The sequence below is a fragment of the Patiria miniata genome, unplaced genomic scaffold, assembly GCF_015706575.1.
Source record: "Patiria miniata isolate m_02_andy unplaced genomic scaffold, ASM1570657v1 HiC_scaffold_12, whole genome shotgun sequence".
In the NCBI taxonomy this organism is placed as follows: Eukaryota; Metazoa; Echinodermata; class Asteroidea; order Valvatida; family Asterinidae; genus Patiria; species Patiria miniata.
In genome coordinates, this window is record NW_024037050.1 from 790,319 (window position 1) to 815,509 (window position 25,191).

The following is a 25,191-nucleotide window of genomic DNA, read 5'->3' on the forward strand; positions in this document are numbered from 1 at the left end:
AAAAAAGTTAAGGAATTTTGGGGAAAAATTTGCTTTGCCCGACCCCCCCCCCCCCCAAAAAAAATCCTGGCGACGCCCATGCAGACCTTTGAAATATGGTTAGTTATTTAACACATTTTGGCAATCTTTGAACGAAAGTGCACCTTAATGAATGGCAAGAAGGTGACTTCGCAGTTGAGGACAGCTTGTTAAAACTGACCAATGCATACCGTTGTGATTCTAGCTTGTTACAGACGCTGAAGTAGGTTTTGACAAATACGGGCACGTGATCACTTGACACTCACACGGCCCCCTTTGATGGACAAACCATTGTCCATGCTATATTGTACAAAGCAATGGCCCTGTGACTGATTACCTGAACAATAGCTAGTACAATGCCTTTGCCATTGAAGGGGCCCTTCATGATAGAATTGATAGGATGCCCGGATTGGTCGATACCTTTGAACGACTGTTGTGAAGGTAATAGTCAATTCCATCCGAATAGCGGAGATGTCTAGTATATTAGTGATGTGTAACATTGCCAAGGTAATGTGCTTGTATCCTGTCTGATTAGTTATTACTCAAGTTGTCTTTGACAAATGCTAATTGGCTTTTGTTTCTTTACGTTCAAAATCTCTTTTTGAGTGTGAGCATGTAGAGTTAGGGTGTGTTCTCAATGCAGTGTTTTATATAAATGTAATATATGTAAGAATAAAAAAGTCATTTTTATGCAAATGACTGAAATGTTAAGAGCACATCTAGAGGATACTTATTGCATCATTTATTGCAAAGGAAGTTTTCTCACATGCCTGATTAAAAATGAAATCCCTCTAAAAACAATGACCATATCTAGAACAGATATTTCCGCATAAACAATTTGACATAGCTAATAGAACTCTAAATAGATAATGCAGTTCAATTTAAAAAAAAAAAGTAATACATCTGTAAATCTGTAAATTACAAATGAGTTTGTCTTACAGTCACTATGTGGACATGTGAACAAAAGATGTCCACATAATGCAGGTTGTGTTGACGTTATGTGGACTAAGCCGTGTCCACATAACGTTTTGCCCTCTCTGGAAAACAGGTTTAGAGGCATTTTCAGGTTAGGGTTATCAGTCGCAGAATGAAGAGAAACATTCAAGGAAATCCAAAAAAAAATTCATGGTTGAAAGATTTTTCACAGTGTAAGTAAAGTTATTTTTGTACTGAGTTTTCTTAACTACACGAAACCAAAGGAATGTCCACAAAGGTGTTATCACCCTTTTTTTTCAAAATGTCCATCAAAATGCTTGTTACCACTCTAGGGGCGTTATACCTTGCGCATGCTCACTATAATCATTTATGCCCTGATTTGATACTGACCAAACCCCCAGGCTGATGGCCTAAAACAAACATGCCTGTTCTGACAGGGCTAAATTTTAAAAATAACTAAAAGCCCTGAGCAACGGTTTGTGATTTTGTTAGGATGAAACTTCCAGCCGAATTTTAACTAAATATATATACATCAGTTGCAATCCATTACTCCTTTTAGCGATGGTCCAATCCAACTATAAAGTCATATATGTTTTCCGGCAAGCTGCACAACTTCCACCAAAATGGGGAAAAGCGAACCTTATCAAACCACTTACATGCACATAAGATAATTTGCTTTTCATGCGTTTTGTTCGTTTCCAATGATAACACCACTCAAATTCCAAAGAGGAATGTTCAAAACCTACCCTGTTGAAGTTTCATCTCAGTGGATATATTTTTACACTTTTTTCAAGCAAACAGTGAAAACCATGCATGACCTTATGATCACGAAACACGATTTCGTTCATAGCACCCTCGACTTAAAAAAAATCAGTCAACTGCAGACTGAATGTTGGAATCTCCTACATTTTTATTTTTCCAAATGAACAAAGTTACTAGTACAATCTTTAATCCAAGTAAACTTTTTGATAATAATTTGGGGGCCCCTGAAGAGTAACTTGGCGGCTGCTAGATTTTTGACTGCCCCCACCCCCAACCCACAAGCAAAACCCTGCGGTATCCACTGACCATCATCATTATCAGATGCCATGTTTATCATTCTGAAAGGCACGTTGTATTTCAGATCCTAGGAGTTTTCATGGCCTTAATCCGTGTGTTCCTTTGCATCGTTCACGTTTCCCGTCACTGCGTCTTTTTCTTTCTCAAACGACATGCCGTACTCGTTGACTCTGCTCTTGTCAACCGGATACAACCTGAGAACAATCAAAGAAGCAAGATGTTGATTTACTGTAAAAAGGTCATTCTTGAAAAAAATTTCAAATTAAACATAACTTGTAATGCTTATATAGTGCTTTCTTTCATATCAACAATCTCAAAGCAATTTACAATTATTCCCCATTCATCAGGCCCTCACAGGTGCTCAGTGGACCGTGGGCCCCCACTGGCTCCATAGGAAAGTGCACGTGTAAACAAAGTGTTGACGTCATCAGTACAGAGGTTTATTGTAGTTAAGTGGCTTGCCCAAGGGCACAAACACCATGTTCCTGGCAGGGTTTGAGCCCACACACCATCGTACATGAGTCAAACACCGTAACCACTGTAGGGTTCAATATCTGGTGTGATTCAAATGTGCATTTTTTTAGGGAAAACTTTAAAGCTGGACAAATATCTTTCCCTGCTAGGAAGGTCAAGCAAGGTGTAATTGACACCTGCCTGTCAATCAAACGGTGCATATTGACCAATCAGATCACAACATTTGGTCAGGTGACCCCAGACTCATTCACAAGCCCTATGAGAGAGAGGTGGGTGTGGCTTATGGCCAAATCCAGATCAGTTCTACTGGCACAAATTGATTTGTTTAAGTCCTGTGTAATTTAGCTTTTTCCTACTTTACTTTGACGAATTACTTTTCCTCCATTTTAAAATCTTACCATCGTTGGTACAGGTACAGGACAAATACAATATCGTCACGGAAACAGGCCAGACGATGAGCCGTTGGCATGGTGATGATAAAGGCAAAGACGTCGTCAATAAACGTATTGAAGGCCTGAAAGTATATTGGAAATTGCAAAAGAAAGTTATCAGATATGTGTGATGTGTTTGTCACAACAAATTGTTCTGGTCAAAAACAGATCTGTTTAATTGCTGTTAAAATATAGATCTAGAATTCTTTTTTTTTTTTGAAAAGGGACTTTTCTTGGCAAAATTATACCTATTTGCTGTTCCCGACTAATAGATGACAACAGACCAACTGCCTGTTAAATAAGTTTTTGAGTTATGCATTTCATGAGCTGATACACCTCAACAATCATACAAAAAGAAAAAATTACAGATTAAAACTATCACAGTATCTTTACATTATGTAGGATTGTAAATTTCCAAATATATATATTTTTTTAAATATCACCCCATTTTTTTCTTTTAAAGGGGGGGAGGGGTGTATCTCTATTCTCACTGGAGAAATTTAAATCTGTGGAAATGATGTAATGCCAGATGCAAGGGGTCTTTGACCAAAACAACATTATATAAATCAAACATCACACAAGTGCCACCCAAAAAAAATACCTTCCAAAAGGAAAAGGTTTGGCCCAAAAAATAAAAATGTCTCCGGTTTCTGGTATGCGCGCGCGTCGCCGTAGCCATGCGCGTCGGCAAAATGAAAAAAAAAAAATTTTCAATGAAAGATGATGTCTCAAACCGCCAAACTCACTGGTTTGACTGGAATCCTGCTGCTGCACAATTTCAACGTGTTTTTAGATGGGGTTATGGTCGAGAATAAGCTTTATGTGGCCTCTCTGGACTCCCATATATTTGCACGAAGTTTAGTCGGGCACCATTTGCAGTCATCAGCCGACATTTGGAGCCAAAAAAAACAGGTAAAAAAAAAAAAGCCGCGTCACCGCACCACTTTTTAGGCAAGCTCCATACCAGAAACCGGAGACTTATTTTTTTTTTGCCTTTAATTTTGTAAAAGTCAAAGTTTTCACGTCATTAAAAGTCAGTCATTCTCACCTTGTACATAAATGCCCTCCATGGTAAATGAGCCACAGATTTAAACTGTAAACAGAAGAAATGAAACGACAATGAATAAAATTGCTGCAAAACTGCTTATTGACTGGATCGACCTGAAGATAAGATTTGAAGGTTTGTCAGGTGAAGTCATAAATAAAAATAAATGTGCAGTTGTACTATGTGAAGAGAGATCTCGTGTTCCCTGAATTTTTTTTTGAGAACCACACACACTCACAAAAAGAAATTTCTCGTGAGTTGGTGCAACCAGGAACTTCAATATTAGGTTTTGCCCTTCACTGACATATAAACACTGTATAATCAGTGTGTTATCTCCCGAGTGAAAGTTGGGGGCGAAAAACAGGAACTTACAACAAATTTCCCAGTGGAACAACAAATTTCGAAGTGTTACCACAAATTTCCCAGGAAAAGTAGATTTTTTTTAATTGCTATTCTTCCAGCAATACAAAAGTTATTCACTTTTGAATGAGACATGGTAAAAAAAATCGGCCCATGTTTAGTTTTTTGAAATATTATTTAACTGTAGGCTGGTACCTACCCAACAATCAGTATCGATAATGTATGGACCGGGAGCCAGTCTGCTTGCAAAGTAAATCTGTTTGTGCCCCAAGGAAAAAAAAACACCTTTTTCTTCAGAGGGTTGCAGACCCACCCCAAATGGCTTTTTTTTTGGTTGAAATAAAACATACAAGTGGAGCAGAACCGTGAAGCGTTTTGAATGTGAGAATGATCTTGTAAATGACTTATACTTCAGATTCATAAATACCTGAGACAGTTTACCCATTCCTATTGGTCAAGAGCCAGTCACATGGGTGATTTCAAACCGCCGGTAAAACACTGGCTGGTTTTGAACACAATTCCTGTGTTCTGCGCCACAATGTGCATTACATGCCATGTGCGCCAATTTCCATATAAGGAGATTTTTAGCATTACACGCGAGGCACATACCATAGACATGGCAAGAGGGGTGTTTCACAAGACATGCAGTAAATTGTTGAACAACATGGTTTTATATTTGTGAATTTTGGACTTGCTTTGACTTTCTGACCGAAAGGTACTTATGCGTTCAGCTAGGGCCATCATCGGCGACCAGGTCCCTAGCCGGTTTTAAACATACTTGTCCTGGCCAAGCACATATTTATTCCCTTATTTAAAGAGGAACTTCTTGCTTAACCTCACCTTGTAGTTGACAAATAACTGTGGTAGCATGAAGAGAAAGCCGAATGCATAAACACCGTTGACTAGACTCTTAATGACCCATGAATACCAGCTACAAGAGAAAAAATGATCAAATTTTGGGAAAATTGATTAATACACACATGAACATCTACCAAAAACTTTGTTACACTGACATAGAAATTGACAAAAAAACATTAAAAAGGAAAATTCTGCAAAGGTTTTTGAATAGCTATGATAATTTTTTTTGGAGTATTTGTGCGTGCTTCGGCGACATGCAACTATAAAGCATGATGATCGAGGGTAAATTTTTCAGTCGAGAGACCACTGCGCGACCGACTACAGACCAGCCTTTACACAAGTGAAACTTCTACCTCTTGTGGGGCACGTAGAGAAGGGAGTACACAGCACCGGCCAAACACAGCGGGTACAGGACATAGGACAGGTATTGCATGGCCTGTGAATCTATCTGTTCAGTCGCCTTCTCGGAATCTGTCGTTGTGCCAAACGATATGCTGGGTTTGATACCGGTGAAGGACAGTTGGACTTTGAATGCCTTTTTAACTTTCCACATCTGTGGAAGTCACAAAACAAGAAGACAAGAAAAGACTTATTATTTATTTTATTTTTCAATTAAAAGAACATACCATCAGTTCAACATGATTCTTTTAGGCCGGGTGGTGGAATATTGCTCCTTCCTAAAGGTAATATACAGCATTTGCTTGTGCTGTAATTTTCAGAAATGGACGGATTTGGGGGTTAGCATTTTATAGCAAATATCGATCCACTGGCCTGTTTAAAGTTTTGTGTTCATGGATGCCGGAAAAAAAACAAGAAGAAATGCTGTTCTTGTAGTCTGATTCCCTAACCCTACACCTCAGACGAAAGGGGACAATTGATATACATCAGGCAATTGTCGGGTCAGAGATTCAGACTAGCTGGCTTATGGCCATTAGCGGGTATGTTGCAAACAAAATATGGAACCAGTACGCACACGCGGCATGTCCCAGCCGCAGGGCTTTTGAAAGTTGTAAATCTCTTGCTCCTGTACAGAGCCTTTCCTCCAATTTGCTGTTGTATTTCTACTTACTTCAATGACAGTACCTATACCAGCCGGTATGAGAATAAGCAGGCTTGTGTCCTGATCCAGTAGGTACAGAAATATGATGATCTGGCTCAAACCACGCCATACAACTATACAAACAAATGAGAAAGATAATACAACTTACAACCAATATCAAACCAGAGCTCACAGTAGTGTCAGTTGACGTTAACATTTTGGCAGACATCTCATTGTTGCCCCCAACTATAGCAATGCCCCCAACTGTAGATTGGGGAAAATGAAAAATCCAAAATAAAAATACTGCAAGTTAAACTTGCGCGATCCCCCTGGCATGCAGGCAGCATTTATACAGTCAGTTAGTAAGCACACTTTTCAGTTGACCTAACCAAAATCAACAATGACCTCATTTGATACCTAGATGACCTTTGACTCAAATGTCTCGAGTCATCTGAAGTCCCCCTACCCAAAGATTATTGTCACCAAGTTTGGTTGAGATTGAAGTCAGACTTTTCATATGACAGCACTTTCAGTTTATCTATAATCCAAAAACAACAATGACCTCATGTGATCCCTACATGACCTTTTACATCAAATGTCTCAAGTCATCTGAAGTCCCCCTACCCAAAGATTATTGTCACCAAGTTTGGTTGAGATTGAAGTCTGACTTTTCATATGACAGCACTAAACAGTTGACCTAACCAAAATGGAACACACAGACACACAGAAGGAATACACTATCGCAAGATCCCCCTTTCTTGGCTTACAGGCCAGGGGGACAAACCCGGCAGAGGATTTGAGGGTCGCCAAGGGCCCAGAGCAATGTAGGGTCAACTGAACCCTACAGCACAAATAAATGGGGTTAACTCGGCCCATTATGTAGGCCACATGCATGAAAAGACTCCCAGTGAATAGCCATTCTGAATCAACTGAACAGAATTTGGTGTTCTCTGTCTTGTTTTCTGTCAGTTTTGTTGACAAAACGTGTCAACATGTCACCTGTTCTTGTGGAGAGACCTGCCATGGTGTTTCGCTTTCTCCAATACGAGATGTCGTTCTTGAACGCCAGGAAATCAAACAGCAACTGCAAAAGTGATGACAGTCAATAAACTGTTAAAGTCTTTTGACACCTTGGGAGTCGGACGCCAGGGGCGTATCCGGGAATTTTTGCAAGGGGGGTTCAGGCCCGTCAGGTTTGTTGTCAGCACATTACTGATGCACTTACTGTTATAATATTTGTTTTTTTAGGTGTCGGGGGGGGGGGGGGGGGGAGGGGTTTCGACACCCAAACCACCCCCCCCCCCTGGACCCACGCCTGGACACTCTTCAAAATTGAAAAAAAAAATCCAAAATGACCGGAAAAAAAAAATTCCCACGGTTTCTGGATTATGCATCAGAATAGCAGTAAAACCCTCTCACATGTATTATTCACACATAGGGCTCACAAAGTGCCGCAAATAAATATTGAGTGAACCTTTCCCAAGGCCTGGCCAAAATTCCCCAGATCTTGGGGAAACCCCAAGGAGTTGCCACTCATTAGACGGGGACACTTGCAATATAAAAAACAACTTTTGGTTTCAAATGTTAAAGGTTTCATAACACTTGTACTCCCAACTTAAACAAGAGTAGCTCTGGTTGGATCACACACACACAATTCAAAACTCACATGAAACATTGATATAACAACCGTCAGTGCCAAAAGGTAGAGACCACTGTCTGTGAACAGGGACAAGACTTCTTCGGTGTCTTTCTCGCCAAAACCTGCAAGAAAAAGAAGAAATATTCATGAGTACTCGAAGGTTTGAACACTGCCTCAATCTTCTTCTGCTTCATACTGCAAGAAATCTAGCACTATCGGATATTTAAAGTTGCAAGCACGAGGTAGCTGGCAGACAAGAATTAGTAGTTCGCTTAGATTTTGAGTCAGGGACCGACCAGCTTGACTCTGTCTTAATGAACTCTGACATTAGTCAATTATGAGCAAGTTTGTGTAAAGACCATTTGTCGACTAGTGGTTGATTACTGTTGTGATTTACGCCATGCACTAGCAGCGATGTGTGAACGGCTCTAGTCAAAGGCTGGTCAAAACATCATCACGACACGTCTTTGTTCCTGTCTCCCAGCTGTGCTTCAACCTGAATTCTCCAGGGCATTTTGGCTAGAAACCCTGCCAAACCAGCAACATGCAACACTTGTCTATTAAGTGACAAGCCTGCCAAGTCACTGTAGCAATCCATCAGGCCAAACGTCTCAAGGACATTCTGCCTCAGAGTCTGTGGTCACCAAATGCAGCAGGATAGAACTGTGGCATTGTTCAATGGGACTGGCTCTCATTGTTTCCAGATCTAGCATTTATGCACTGGTGTTGGTAGCTGAATGCATCAAAGCGCACCAGACTTTTCCACCTGATGAACTGTGTTGCATTTGGCAGGGTTAGGTTAAGATGCAATGCAGTCGTGCCCTGAGCTCCTGTTCTCAACTAGAGTAGTCCAAGCATATTCGTTTTTGCCTGCCACTTGGTTAGTAATGCCAACTCAGGGCGCTCTAACTGATAATGGTGAGAGGACTGACCTAGGCCCTGCATCATCTTCACGGATTGCTCAAGGGTTGAGTAGAGTCTGAGCCAGCCGATGGAGATAGGGCTGTACAGGATACGCAGGGGCATCTCCACAGTGCTTGCATTAATGGGCTGAAAAGGATATACAACAAAATACATAATATTTACACAATTGTTGAGTCAGGTTGGCGCATTGGTTCTCTCCTCACTTTCCACCTTTATGGTCCGGGTTCGAATCCTGCCCTGGTCCACCAGTGGATTGAGTTTTCAATCCCTGCATGATTCCGTGGGTTCCCCCCAGAATATTCTTCTGGGGTTTTCCTCCCATGTCTTGAATTGCAATGTCTTCTGCATTGTCTCCTCTCTACAGGTTTCTTCAGGCTTGCTAGCTACAGTGCCTGGGGCACTTTTGATTGGTTTCATTACCAAAATCTGTTGCTAATGTAAAAATGTTGTGCCCGCGGGCATGTTATTTTGAAATCACCTTCAACGTTTGTTTTCTTTCTGATGCTCCGTTTCAGGCGGCATAATTTCACAGGGTATTTGATACCAGTCCCATCTTCACTTTGAGCAAGATTCCTATCTTCACTTTGAGCAAGATTCTGGCAGGTACTTTTCCGGATAATTGCAAAGGATCCTACGTGGTTTTTAATCATTATCTTCTGTCAACAGGTTTCATCATACAGTGTAATGAAATCGCTTGAGGAATCCTTGGTTCTCCACAACCAGAACTTTAAAACGATTATTTACAAAACAGATGTTCCCACAAAATTGGTTAACCACCACGGCCCACTGAATTAAGTTTCACACTATGAAAGTTTTCGAATCTTGAACTAGATGTATATACAAAAGCACTGAGCTCACCTTTAATTGTTTGCTTTTATGCACCAAGTTGTTGATAAATAAAATGGGTAGGTATTCCCCTCGCTGGGTTAATCTAAGATCAAAGAGAAATACAAGTTTTGTTAATAATCAAAATACCTCAAATCTTAAAAATATAGGAACACTGTTAATGACTAATGCAAATCGCATTCCCTACATTTGTGACTTGAAGATCTTAACTGCAAGTCTCTATAAATCAAATCAACATTACATACAATGACATTAACCTCAGTTGAATTCCTCTACTCCATTTAAACATTTTGAAAGATTTAATCAAACAGCAAAAATCAGGATTTTTCTGCTGGGTTTCTGCAAGAAAGGGCACTGACTATGCTATATTAACCCTAAACCTCCCCAATCCTCCATCGATCGAGCAAATTTTGAGGATTTTGGAGGATCGAGGCTAAATTCCTTGAAGAGCGAGATGATTCTGAAGGATGCACAAAATTGTGTCGAGGTCTTAGGCTGTACTTTTGCATTGTTTATGTTCAGCCATGTATATACGTAGGGCTAGGTTATACTGGATGTCTTCCGCACTACTTCTGGATATCATCCACACTGTTTCAATAGTTTGAAAGCTGGGGATTTTGAAGGATTTTGAGGGATTGAGGCGGTGATCACCTCCCACTGAACAAATTCAAGAAATAACAGATGATTTTGGAGGATTGAGGCAATATCCAATTTTTACATGGAGGCAGTGGATGATTTTGAAGAATTGACAATGCATCCTAGCAAAAAAAAGACCTAGGGGTTTATAGGGTTAAAAGACAGGACATTATAAAAAGGACATTAAACCCAGTAGAAGGATAGGGAGGGTACCAGACTTTACCCCGCCCCCAATGATCCCCACCCTCCGCCCCCCGCCCCGGCCCCGCCCCCTCCCCAAATAGATCTCCCTCCCAATATCTCAGTCTCAGCCCCTGGCCAAAACCGGGCCCAATATCTCTCGTATTGAAGATCTCTCTCTCACCAGCCGGTGAGTCTGATTGCTTATAAATCCAAAAGTCTGACCTCTTAAAAAAAATTTAAAAAATTATATTGATATATATAAATGATGAATATGATCAGGCCAATCGTTTTTCTAGATGGAATAAAGCCACGCTGCGCGATTACGTCCAGCGATATAATATACCGTACAATCAAAATGTTGCTATTACGCGTAAAGTCTACATCAACGGGATAAAAAACTACGAAGCTCGATTCAAAAACTTGAGGAAAAAGACGCTACATGAGCTCAAACAGATTGTAGACGATTACGATCTAGAATATAACCCGACGGGTTATAAAGGTCGATTTTTGAAAAAAGATTTATTCTCAGCGATTCAAAACTCTAGGCAACCCGAGGATTTTCAAGAGGCTGAGTTTAGAGCGACGAGGAGGTTTAGAAACAACTTTAGAAACTGGGAACTGATTCCTAGACTTTTTAACGACGATTTAGTCAGATTTTTTGATACGCACAAAGATCAAATTGTAAATAAAATCAAGTCAGAATTGAGAGAGCTAAGAGGTTTAAAAGTAGAACTCGCAATCAAAATAAAATACGAAAAAACCAAACCGGATGGTACGATCGAAACGATCGAAGCTACACATTTTACCGATCAGAGAGTCGTTTTAAATCAAAGTCAAATAAAACAGGTTTTAAAAGAAGACATCGACCAGCTATTTAAAAAGGATGAAAGGTATACGAATCAAGGATCGGGTTGGGTTTTAAAAAAGATAATGGCATTGTATATCAACATCAACAGGTTTAACCCCGTGAGGGTAGTTCTTATATTGACCTACCAAAATGTATCAAACAGAAAACGGCGATGATAAACATTAAAAACAAAGACGACGAGTGTTTGAGATGGTGTTTGAGAGCTGCTCTTGGCTTGTATACGGATAAAGTAAAAAATAACATAAAAACGATCCTAAATATAAAATTCATAAAGAAGAACCTGTTGTATACACCAAAGACGACGGACTCAAATTTAAAGGCGTAGACTTTCCAACACCGATCGACCAGATACCAAAGATAGAAAGACAAAATAATTTAACGATAAACGTATATACGGTTATGAGGGGGAAATATATCCGTTATACGTGTCTAAAAACTACAAAGCAGAGTCACGACCTATCGATCTGTTTTTGTTTTCTGAGGGCAACAAGCATCACTACTGCTGGATAAATAATTTTTCGAGATTGATTTACAACGTTACAAAACATAAAAGTAAGAAATATTTTTGTCGAAGGTGTCTGTGTCATTATAGAACGCAAGTACAATTAGATAGACACATGACCGATTGTAACGGTATAGATACACATCCGTCAAAGATTGTATTTCCTACCGCTAAGCGAAAATATGTAAATAACGAGTGGATAGTCGACGAAAACGATGTGCCAATGTTAGAATTTAAAAACTACAGGTTTAAACAAAAAGCACCGTTTGTAGTTTACGCCGACTTTGAATCGATATTAGAAAAAAACTTGGACGATAAAAAGGACAACACGCAAAAGACAAACATTCACAAAACAAGCGGTTACTCGTTGGTAGTAGTTAGATGCGACGGCACCAATGCGTATCAAGAGACTTATAGAGGTAAAGATGCCGCATCAAAGTTTGTAAATAAAATGTTAAAAATACAAAGCGACATAAATTGCATATTTAAAAAAAAAAACCCATGAAATTTAACGAGCGAGCTAAAGAACATCATGATAAAACAAACACGTGTTGGATTTGCGAGAAACCAATTTATCCCAATTACTCGAGCAACTGTCAGTGCCAGAAACCCCAAAAAACAAAAACAGAAAAACAAATAAAAGAACATCAATACGAAAACAAAAATGGATTTACAGAGTCTAAATGTCTCGAATGCAAAAAGAAAATCAACAAATTTAGAAAGGTGAGAGATCACTGCCACGTCACGGGTAGATATAGAGGTGCCGCGCACGCCTACTGTAATCTAAATTACAAGTTAAACCAGGTTTTACCCCCATACCGGTCGTCTTTCACAATCTACAAAATTACGACGCTCACTTGATCATGCAGAGTATTTCAGAATACGATGACGAAAAGGAAATACAAGTTATTGCTAAAAATTCGGAAAAGTATATTTCGTTTTCGATCGGAAATATGCGATTTATAGACTCGTTTAATTTTATGGCGTCTTCGTTGGATAGATTATCTAAAGCTTGTCCAAGAGAGTCGTTTAAACTACTCAGAGAACATTTTAATCGTCAAAACATCGACTCGTTGTTACAAAAAGGAATTTATCCGTACGAATACATGGACTCGTTTGACAGATTTCAAGAAACCAGTCTACCACCCATCGAAAAGTTTTACAGCAGCCTAAAAGACGAAAATATATCGCGAGAGGACTACGACAGAGCTAAACTGACGTGAAACGAGTTTAAAATTAAAAACATGGGGGAATATCACGATTTGTACGTCACTACCGATACGTTATTACTGGCTTGCGTATTTGAAAACTTTAGGCAAACGTGTATTACAAACTACGCGTTAGATCCGGCTAATTACTACACAGCACCAGGATTGTCGTGGGATGCCTTGTTAAAACACTCGGAGGTTAAACTCGAACTATTGCAAGACGTAGACAAACATTTATTTTTTGAAAAGGCAAAAAGAGGTGGTATCTCAAGCATGGGTGGTACGAGACACCACAAAGCCAACAACAAATACCTACCCGACCATAATCCAAACGAGCCGTCGAGTTACATCACCTACCTCGATGCAAACAATCTGTACGGCTGGGCCATGAGTCAATACCTGCCGTACAAAGACTTTAAATGGGCGTCTACAAAAACGTTTACCGAGTCCAAGATATTATCTCTCAGGAAAACGTCAAACACCGGTTACTGCTTCAAAGTAGACCTCGATTACCCGGACAATCTCCACGACCTGCACAACGATTACCCCCTAGCGCCAGAAAATATCGTCATACCAAAAGAATGGATGTCTGATTATCAAAACGAGTTATTGGATACCGAACCTAGTAGCAACGTGCAAAAATTAACGTGTACCCTTAATCCTAAACAAAATTATGTTTTGCACTACGTCACGTTGCAGTTGTATCTCAAACTCGGCTTGAAACTTAAAAAGGTGCATCGAGTGTTGCAATTTAAACAAGCGCCTTGGATGGCATCTTACATCAACAAAAACACGCAACTTAGAACAAAAGCGACCTCTGATTTTGAGAAAGACTTTTTTAAACTGATGAATAACAGCGTGTTTGGTAAGACGATGGAAAACGTCAGAAACCGGATTGACAGTTACCTACTCAGAGACAGTAACGATGACGATCGAGATAAATACGAAAAAATTATACAGAAACCAAGCTACAAAACAACAACGTCATTTCAGAATGCAAATTGTCATTTGTCGAAAAGTACAAGACTAAAACCGTGTTAAACAAACCAATCTATTGCGGAGTGAGTATCTTAGATCTATCTAAGACGCTGATGTACGATTTTTATTACAACCATTTGAAAGACAAAATCAGGTTGATGTACACAGATACAGACAGTTTGGTACTCATAGTGCACACAGACGACGTATACAAAGATATGCAGCAAAACGGGCAACAATACGACCTTTCGAATTATCCGACGGATCATCCTTTGTACGACCCAACCAATAAGAAAGTGATCGGTAAATTTAAAGACCAGTTTGGAGGTAAAATAATTCAAGAAGTAGTTTGTATAAGACCTAAAATGTACACCATTTTAACCGCTGACATCAACCTGAAAAAAGCCAAGGATTTCACAAAATCGGTCACCTCTAAGAAATTAAAACACCAACACTATTACGACTGCATCTTAAACAAGAAATCTCATTACGAAACCATGACTCACATTAGGTCGGAAAATCACATCCTTTACACCATATCTCAAAATAAACTATCGTTGAGTCCGTTGGACACAAAGAGGTACATTTTACCGGACGGTATAAACACGCTGGCTTTTGGTCACTACGGCGGTAATTGCGTGTCCTTGGGTACGACTTGAAGCTCTTGTCTAACAAAACTCCTTTTTGGGCCGCCTTGCAGGTAATACAGCGTGGGCCCGTCGTCACTTTTTTTCCGTTAACCATTTTAAATTGACTCGTTCTTTTTTCAACGTTGAAGATGTCCACGCTCCAAATGGGATCCGTGGCTCTTCTCGAAGTACCCCCCTCTTGCTCGCCCGGGTAATATAAATATCTAACCATAGCGTCTTGCGGTAATTGTTGCTCTTTTGTTTTAACGGTGTTAGCCGGCGATTGCCGGACCTGTTCTAGTTTAACCGCCTGTGACGGCGCTTCAGCTATTAATCTTGTCGTTTCATCATTTATTGCCTTGATCACGCTGGGTAATCGCTCGACCCATTGCGTGTTTCTACTCTCAGGATTTAACATTTCTTGAGCATACTGATGACCAAACAGTCTCTCGGCTAGCGTTCGATTAAATCTTTCTAAGATACCCTGCGATCGGTGGTTTCCTGGTTCACCTATGATAATCTCGACGTTTTTTTAGGTCATCCATTGTTTAAATACGCCTTTAAATTCGGTACCGGCGTCTACTCTCAACGTTTTAGGGTAACTCAAAGGCGATCTCGCGTAAATCTTGACGATAGCATCCCGCATGGAATCCGCCGTTTTAGAAACCAAAGGTTCTGCTTCGTGGTATCGACTCGCAACGTCGACAACCGTCAAAGCGTATTTATAAGTCTTGCGTTTTACTTTATCCCAGGATAGGTATAGCACATCCATTTGGTGAAAGTCGTTTGGTGTTTCAAACTCTCGCGACGTACTCGTAGCCCTGGGTACATACGCAGGACCCGGTAGATAAATTTGCAAGATCGCTTGTTTTTTAAGCCAATCTCTGATTACCTTTTTATCGATTTTTGTTTTATCGTGTAAATGGTCGACGGCGCTCTCACCTCTCCAATAACCGCTTGGGCTATAATACAGTTTTTGAAGTTTATCCATCATTTATTATAATAATAATTTAAAAGGCTTTATACATTAAATAGACGGCGTCAGCTGTTGTAATGATGATAGGAGGTGCGATCGTCAACACCTTAGCTTTTACGGGTTCAAACTTTTTATTTTCAAGTCTGAAACAGAGTAATGCCGACGAGGAGCGTAAGAGACACGATTTAGCGGAAGAACAACTCTCGGCCGCCAAAGATCAGTGGACTCGAGAACGAACGAAACGACTTGAATTTCTCAACGAATGTATCAGAAATCAAAATGTTTCTAAACAAGCATTTTACAACGCTGACCAAGCGTTGCGTTACTACAACGGAATGACCGGAGAAAACGTCGAGTTACCCCGCGAACCCAAACACGAAGATTTTTACGAGCCTAGCGACCAACAAATAGAAAAAGAACTGGTGTTTATCGCGGGAGGAACGATATTGGTGGGTTACTTGGCTTACAGATACCTTTAAATTTAAAACTCGTATAAATAAAATGAATGCGTATGGAAAAAAGCTCAATCCCAGCAGGCTATTAAAAATACCAAGATCTATCAAGGGTGAGAGAAAAGAGGTGGTCATTACCCACAATCCTAGTAGTATATCGGCGGGGCAAACGCTGAGGGTCAAGTTTCCTCAATTGGGTGTAGACAACGTGATCGTACCCGGCACTTGTAAACTAGCTTTCAATTTAGAACTCAAAGGTGTTCTTCCGCTAAATCGTGTCTCTTACGCTCCTCGTCGGCATTACTCTGTTTCAGACTTGAAAATAAAAAGTTTGAACCCGTAAAAGCTAAGGTGTTGACGATCGCACCTCCTATCATCATTACAACAGCTGACGCCGTCTATTTAATGTATAAAGCCTTTTAAATTATTATTATAATAAATGATGGATAAACTTCAAAAACTGTATTATAGCCCAAGCGGTTATTGGAGAGGTGAGAGCGCCGTCGACCATTTACACGATAAAACAAAAATCGATAAAAAGGTAATCAGAGATTGGCTTAAAAAACAAGCGATCTTGCAAATTTATCTACCGGGTCCTGCGTATGTACCCAGGGCTACGAGTACGTCGCGAGAGTTTGAAACACCAAACGACTTTCACCAAATGGATGTGCTATACCTATCCTGGGATAAAGTAAAACGCAAGACTTATAAATACGCTTTGACGGTTGTCGACGTTGCGAGTCGATACCACGAAGCAGAACCTTTGGTTTCTAAAACGGCGGATTCCATGCGGGATGCTATCGTCAAGATTTACGCGAGATCGCCTTTGAGTTACCCTAAAACGTTGAGAGTAGACGCCGGTACCGAATTTAAAGGCGTATTTAAACAATGGATGACCTAAAAAAACGTCGAGATTATCATAGGTGAACCAGGAAACCACCGATCGCAGGGTATCTTAGAAAGATTTAATCGAACGCTAGCCGAGAGACTGTTTGGTCATCAGTATGCTCAAGAAATGTTAAATCCTGAGAGTAGAAACACGCAATGGGTCGAGCGATTACCCAGCGTGATCAAGGCAATAAATGATGAAACGACAAGATTAATAGCTGAAGCGCCGTCACAGGCGGTTAAACTAGAACAGGTCCGGCAATCGCCGGCTAACACCGTTAAAACAAAAGAGCAACAATTACCGCAAGACGCTATGGTTAGATATTTATATTACCCGGGCGAGCAAGAGGGGGGTCTTGTTAGACAAGAGCTTCAAGTCGTACCCAAGGACACGCAATTACCGCCGTAGTGACCAAAAGCCAGCGTGTTTATACCGTCCGGTAAAATGTACCTCTTTGTGTCCAACGGACTCAACGATAGTTTATTTTGAGATATGGTGTAAAGGATGTGATTTTCCGACCTAATGTGAGTCATGGTTTCGTAATGAGATTTCTTGTTTAAGATGCAGTCGTAATAGTGTTGGTGTTTTAATTTCTTAGAGGTGACCGATTTTGTGACATCCTTGGCTTTTTTCAGGTTGATGTCAGCGGTTAAAATGGTGTACATTTTAGGTCTTATACAAACTACTTCTTGAATTATTTTACCTCCAAACTGGTCTTTAAATTTACCGATCACTTTCTTATTGGTTGGGTCGTACAAAGGATGATCCGTCGGATAATTCGAAAGGTCGTATTGTTGCCCGTTTTGCTACATATCTTTGTATACGTCGTCTGTGTGCACTATGAGTACCAAACTGTCTGTATCTGTGTACATCAACCTGATTTTGTCTTTCAAATGGTTGTAATAAAAATCGTACATCAGCGTCTTAGATAGATCTAAGATACTCACTCCGCAATAGATTGGTTTGTTTAACACGGTTTTAGTCTTGTACTTTTCGACAAATGACAATTTGCATTCTGAAATGACGTTGTTGTTTTGTAGCTTGGTTTCTGTATAATTTTTTCGTATTTATCTCGATCGTCATCGTTACTGTCTCTGAGTAGGTAACTGTCAATCCGGTTTCTGACGTTTTCCATCGTCTTACCAAACACGCTGTTATTCATCAGTTTAAAAAAGTCTTTCTCAAAATCAGAGGTCGCTTTTGTTCTAAGTTGCGTGTTTTTGTTGATGTAAGATGCCATCCAAGGCGCTTGTTTAAATTGCAACACTCGATGCACCTTTTTAAGTTTCAAGCCGAGTTTGAGATACAACTGCAACGTGACGTAGTGCAAAACATAATTTTGTTTAGGATTAAGGGTACACGTTAATTTTTGCACGTTGCTACTAGGTTCGGTATCCAATAACTCGTTTTGATAATCAGACATCCATTCTTTTGGTATGACGATATTTTCTGGCGCTAGGGGGTAATCGTTGTGCAGGTCGTGGAGATTGTCCGGGTAATCGAGGTCTACTTCAAAGCAGTAACCGGTGTTTGACGTTTTCCTGAGAGATAATATCTTGGACTCGGTAAACGTTTTTGTAGACGCCCATTTAAAGTCTTTGTACGGCAGGTATTGACTCATGGCCCAGCCGTACAGATTGTTTGCATCGAGGTAGGTGATGTAACTCGACGGCTCGTTTGGATTATGGTCGGGTAGGTATTTGTTGTTGGCTTTGTGGTGTCTCGTACCACCCATGCTTGAGATACCACCTCTTTTTGCCTTTTCAAAAAATAAATGTTTGTCTACGTCTTGCAATAGTTCGAGTTTAACCTCCGAGTGTTTTAACAAGGCATCCCACGACAATCCTGGTGCTGTGTAGTAATTAGCCGGATCTAACGCGTAGTTTGTAATACACGTTTGCCTAAAGTTTTCAAATACGCAAGCCAGTAATAACGTATCAGTAGTGACGTACAAATCGTGATATTCCCCCATGTTTTTAATTTTAAACTCGTTTCACGTCAGTTTAGCTCTGTCGTAGTCCTCTCGCGATATATTTTCGTCTTTTAGGCTGCTGTAAAACTTTTCGATGGGTGGTAGACTGGTTTCTTGAAATCTGTCAAACGAGTCCATGTATTCGTACGGATAAATTCCTTTTTGTAACAACGAGTCGATGTTTTGACGATTAAAATGTTCTCTGAGTAGTTTAAACGACTCTCTTGGACAAGCTTTAGATAATCTATCCAACGAAGACGCCATAAAATTAAACGAGTCTATAAATCGCATATTTCCGATCGAAAACGAAATATACTTTTCCGAATTTTTAGCAATAACTTGTATTTCCTTTTCGTCATCGTATTCTGAAATACTCTGCATGATCAAGTGAGCGTCGTAATTTTGTAGATTGTGAAAGACGACCGGTATGGGGGTAAAACCTGGTTTAACTTGTAATTTAGATTACAGTAGGCATGCGCGGCACCTCTATATCTACCCGTGACGTGGCAGTGATCTCTCACCTTTCTAAATTTGTTGATTTTCTTTTTGCATTCGAGACATTTAGACTCTGTAAATCCATTTTTGTTTTCGTATTGATGTTCTTTTATTTGTTTTTCTGTTTTTGTTTTTTGGGGTTTCTGGCACATGTTTCGAGTTGTCGAGCTGTTGAGCCAATTGTCTTTAAAGTTGTGATACACGTCGGCGTGACGATAACTCACGATTTCGTTACCTTGAAGCCTGATGCTGATTTGGCTGACTAAATTTCTGGCCAAATTGCCAAAAATGGTTCTATTGTTGTCGCCTCCACCTTTGAGTTCTAAATTGAAAGCTAGTTTACAAACAACAATAGAACCATTTTTGGCAATTTGGCCAGAAATTTAGTCAGCCAAATCAGCATCAGGCTTCAAGGTAACGAAATCGTGAGTTATCGTCACGCCGACGTGTATCACAACTTTAAAGACAATTGGCTCAACAGCTCGACAACTCGAAACATGGCGTACTCGGGCATAGAAAAAGAAAACGTGTCTAAACTAAGAACTGGGGCTCAAGATGCTAACGCGGGCGCCAACAGCGGTAAAGATCAAGCTATCGCGGATGCCTATGGTAACAGATATTGTATTCCCCTAGACATTGACATGTATACTGACTTCGCATCACCCTTTTTACCCCAGCGGTTTAAAACAACCTCTGATGTACGAGATAAAGTTTAACGATCACGATAAAGTAGTCAACGGTTCAGATACGGCGGCAATGTATTCTATCTCAGACTTGTCTCTCGAATACGAAGTGGTGACCAACAGAGACCTAGCTATCACCATCAGGAATAAACACCAGGGTTTAATGAAATACCTGTTTGATAAAATCCACTCGCTAGAAGTTAGATCCGTCAACAAATCGGACACGCTTTGGAACGTCAGCGTCAATCAACCCATCAGGCGTCTCAAGGGTATTTTGTTTTTGTTTAAAGATCCCTTGGAGAAAAATCTGCAGCGATTTTATAATCCAAAACTAACCAAAACATTGGTGACTGTAGAAGGTAAACCCAATCAACTCTACAGTCAAGGCATGTTTCAATATCAACACTGGAACGAAATTATCAAGTTCTTTGGAGACAGCGATACCGAAAGCAGCGATACCGAAAGACTTAAATTTGACGGGTTTTGACCTCGGAGACTATCTAAAAAACAAGTACGGTCTGTGGCTCGATTTTAGAAGTAACGACGATAATTCCGCTCACGGATCCGGTAGGAAACTCGGAGACGGAGGAGGCATCAACATTCAATTTAACAGAGAAGCCGAAAGTCAAGGTGACCTCACGATGTATGTATTTTTGGTCATGGATGCTCAATTGAACTTGGAAGACAGGAATTTTAAATCTCTGTTAAGTTAAAATGACACAACCGCATTGCGCTTTAATCGTTGGCAAAACAAATTCGGGTAAAACAAAATGGATTTTGGATCTGTTAGAGTCAGACTACAAAAATACATTTGAAGCGATAGTCATCATTTGCCCTACCGTTTTTAAATATAAAACGTACATCAAAAGAAAGTGGGTTCACGCAGATCCCGAGGTATACCTCTGCGATCCGGAATTGTACAAGATGACGCTCAACGAAGCGATCGACATTTACAGGAAAGAACTCGAAGGTGTTGCTACGCTGTTTATCGTAGACGATTGCGCTTCGGATCAAGAGATTAAATATCGTAAAAAGACGTGCGCGCTAAGCAAAATGGCGTTTAGCGGAAGACACGTCAATCACAGCTGTTGGTTATTGACTCAAAAGTAAAAAGCGTTTTAAAAGATTATAGAGAAAATACGACTTGGTTGGCATTATTTTACTGCAAAGATAAAACATCGTTTGATCAAGCATTAGACGAAAATGACGTCGTACTCATTGAAGAACGAGATAATATAAAACGACGTTTGAGAGATGTGAAATATAGTAAATTGGTCGTATACACCGAACCTCCAGTTAGTTACGAGCTACTTGAGTAGCTAGGTGAGTAGCAATTAATAGCTAGGTAAATAGCAATTAATAGCTAGGTGAGTAGCAATTAATAGCTAGTTGAGTAGCAATTAATAGTTAGGTGAGTAGCAACCTACTCAACAAGCTACACAGGTATTACAATTTACTAATCAACAAAAATCAGCAACCTATTCAATAAACGTCAACAAAATGTATTTTGCTGTAAGTAAATGATAGCAATATTTGAGTATTTACAATTTCTGGCTATTATCATCATATCGTTTAATTTATCGTTTTACACCTACGAATACCTTCGCTTTCGTAACAAAGTTGCAACAGCTACAACAAAATTAAATTCGTTTCTAATTAAATGGAGGACCTAAAACTTACTTTAACGAACGAGCAAGATCACAACGCAGAACATAAAGATCGTTTGTGCGGTGTCGTAGCAGCCGGAAACTCTAGAAAGTACTTGGGAAAGGAATACACCGTTAAACATATATCGAAGCTCTTGACAGTAAAGAACTCGACAAATTATATCATCTGTACGAAACTAAATTTGGAAATGAAATTGTTCAAACCGTTGGTAAATACAATTTTAAGTCTATTTTCGCGAGTGTTATCCGTTGTTGCACCCGTACAAGTTTTAGGATATAACGTCACTATAGATTCTGAAGAAGAACTCACCAACGACTTGAGTTCTGATCCTATTATAAGCTCGAGTATGGCTGGTATGTTGAGCGACGTTTGTTACAAGTACGGAACTTTTATATAACCCCTAGTAGCTACGATTATCACAACAAAACATTTGAAATTTAACAAACCTAATATAATAAATGGAAGATCAGAAAGCAGCGACAGCAACGCCAGCGGCTCAACCAGCAGAGACAGAGACGCCCCAACCGATAAAAACAACGTCATCACCGACGGTAACGAGAGTGACCAAGACATCGGACGATGCTACGAGCTCACCAGACTACAACTATTGGGCGATGTGGGGAGCTATAGGGTCGATAATAGGAGTGGGGTTGCTGGTATTAAAAAGTAAGGCAACTGCGCCGGTAGTACAGCCAGTGCCGGTAGTCACGCAACCCACTACACCCAGCGCCCCCAAAACGCTAGACATGGAATAAACCAGCAATTTAAAAATTGCTATATTAAAAACGATGAGTAACTTTGACACCAACGGAATAGCTAATACGATTTATCACGGAGCCGTCATATCGGGTCTTTCGATGGGATACGCCAAGGTAGGAAATAAACTACTCAAAATGAAAGCACCGGATTTAGACAAACTAAGCGTAGAAGATGCGGTTAAATTGACGGGTATTATAAGTGTAGCTCTAGCCACGCAAAATTGGTTGATTACCCAGGGTATACTACCGGGCAGTATAATTAAAGCGACGTAATTTAAATAGGTTTATTAAATAAATGGCTGAGGGAGGATTTGACATGGATCCGGTTGATGGTAATGATTACGATGAAGATGATTACGACGATGATGATGTAGCAGAGACCAATCTGGATTGGGACGATACGTTTGATACTACTGCACCACCAGACATAGATGGCGTTTTAGATCAAGGAAGAAGCATGGTCACTAATGGTCACGTTGATGAGTTTTACGATACTTATAACATATACAATAAACCAATATCTCCGAGATACGAAAAATTTATTCTCAAAACAGACGGTTTATTTTATGACACTGGTAAAGACTTAGTAAGGTTAACGGATCAAAGAAACCCAAACAAATTTTTGACTCTGAGGTCAATAGAGAAAAATGTTAGAAAGATTGGTTTAAACGGTAGAGATTTTATTAGAAACAAATTAGGTTTTACGCATTATGAACGTAAGACACTCAGTGACGATCAAAGTCAACAACTGCGATCGATACAACCCGAGAGTATCCCCATGACAGAACTACCCAGCGTCACCGATGAGGTAATCGAGATTATAGACGATTTAGAACAAGACACCGGTGCTCAAACGGAAGGATTGAATTACAGAGAACTCCAGGGTTTAGACAAAAGTCTTCAGACGTTGAGAGGTAACCTAGAACTTAATTTAGCGCGTCTCACAGAACTAGACCAACAGATTGCAGCCACGAGACAAGAACTCGACGAATCGCACAGCGAAGAGGGTCGACGAGAATTAAACGATAAATTGAGCGACTTGAACGTTGAAAGATCCGCCAGATCAGAAGCCGCAAAAGCCAACGAACGAGGGCTCAAAAGTCAGATCGCTAGAATCAAAGAAACGATTAATAAAATATTAGGCGGTGACACGACTCTGGCGGAAAAGATTAGAACTCTGTTTAGAGAACAAGGTGTGACCATAGTGAGTATTTTAGCCGCTTTTAGTTTAGCCATCAGCACGATAGTGAGTAGCATCGTCGCTAGCGTGAGAGGTGTGGGTGCCCCAACCGCGCCATCGCCAACACCTACACCAACACCACCAAAAGGCGGTATCAAAGAGTGGATTTCAAAACAACTCGCTAATTTTGCATCTGCTCTTAAAAAACTCGGAGTGAGCGCGTTGGGTGCTCTGCCGGGTATCATAGGCAGCGTACTAAGTTGGATATTTAATGCGCTGAGTAAGTCCGTATCGTGGTTGGCCGAACACGCGTGGGCTTTGTTTTTGGGTGTGGGAGCCTTGGTGTTTGCGTACCTACAAAAACGATGGTAGTTATAGTTGTAATTAAGTTTAAAAACAAAACAAAAACAAAAAAGCCTTACCAGCACAAAGTTGGTAAGGCTTTTTTAGTGTGTGAGATTAGAGTGTGACTTATCGCGTTGCCTCTTAAGCCAAAATACCCATACCAACGATAGCTAACATTCCTACCGTCAACGATAATTTTTCGTCTTGGTGAATTTGTAGTTTCATGGGTTCATGGGTTAAAACTGTAGGTGTTGGAGTTGGTGTTGGTGCTGGTGTTGGTGTTGGTGTAGGTGCTGGTGTTGGTGCTGGTGTTGGTGATACAATATCGTTCGTCATAGGTTCTGGGGGTGTTGGTGGCGCGACGTCATCGGTGTCATCAAAAGAGTCGTCCGGTTGAGGTTGTGAGTTTAAATCTAACACCAAACCAGTTTTCATACTCTGGGTAGCGATTTGAAGATTGTTGTTATATCCGTCGTGCGTTCCAACCCTCAAGTTCATATCCGATGGAATTAAATACAAACCCGGTTTCACGACAAAATTTAAAGGCGTTCTGGCATACTGCAAAGAGTCTTGAAATTGATTGATACTCGTTTCCATGTCGTCTACTGCATTGATGATATCTTCAACGATGACGTTAAATTGTCTCTGAGCGTCTAATCCGGTGCCCGGATTTAGATTTTATTTCTCCGAGTCATTTAGTGGCGTTACCAGCCGAAGTCGCCGGTTCGGTCACCATACCACCGGGGTGGTATGACGTCGATTGGTTCGATTTCATTTTAAATTCTATATCCGGGGTAAGTTTTCGAATATTTAGAGAATCTAAAAAGGTGACGTTGGTGGTAACCGACGTGAAACTCAAATTGTGTTTAAACAGAGAAGTTTCTCGATTACTCAATTTACCCAAAGGAAGACTGGTACCCAAAGTGGTGTATACGGGGTCTTACAATATTAATCCGTTTAAATTTTTGTTTATTCGCTGCCCGCAATTAAGCACGAGTGAAAATTTCCTCGATGGTCGTCCTTCTGATATCTTAAAAATCGTACCCATGGGTACGCGCGAACCCGAGCCTGATAAGAGTCGAGGATTTCAAAAAACTTAAAAACGGTATAATCGACAAACTGACATTTTCAATCATAGGT

General features: G+C 40.2%; 1 protein-coding gene across 3 annotated transcripts in view; it reads right to left on the minus strand.

The window, feature by feature from the left end:
- Window positions 1–1,398: 1,398 nt before the first annotated feature.
- The window catches only part of LOC119744449 (cleft lip and palate transmembrane protein 1-like protein), a 31,941-nt gene continuing 8,148 nt past the window's right edge, over window positions 1,399–25,191 (minus strand). For all 3 annotated transcript variants that reach the window (XM_038220391.1, XM_038220383.1, XM_038220399.1), the window contains exons 6-15: window positions 9,642–9,714; window positions 8,792–8,909; window positions 7,887–7,981; window positions 7,220–7,304; window positions 6,251–6,354; window positions 5,535–5,734; window positions 5,164–5,254; window positions 3,967–4,011; window positions 2,886–3,001; window positions 1,399–2,207 (exon numbers count right to left, since the gene is read on the minus strand). In XM_038220391.1, the coding sequence (XP_038076319.1) occupies window positions 2,099–2,207; window positions 2,886–3,001; window positions 3,967–4,011; window positions 5,164–5,254; window positions 5,535–5,734; window positions 6,251–6,354; window positions 7,220–7,304; window positions 7,887–7,981; window positions 8,792–8,909; window positions 9,642–9,714 (1,036 nt within the window). In that variant the 3' untranslated portion in view covers window positions 1,399–2,098. The remainder of the gene's footprint in view (window positions 2,208–2,885; window positions 3,002–3,966; window positions 4,012–5,163; window positions 5,255–5,534; window positions 5,735–6,250; window positions 6,355–7,219; window positions 7,305–7,886; window positions 7,982–8,791; window positions 8,910–9,641; window positions 9,715–25,191) is intronic.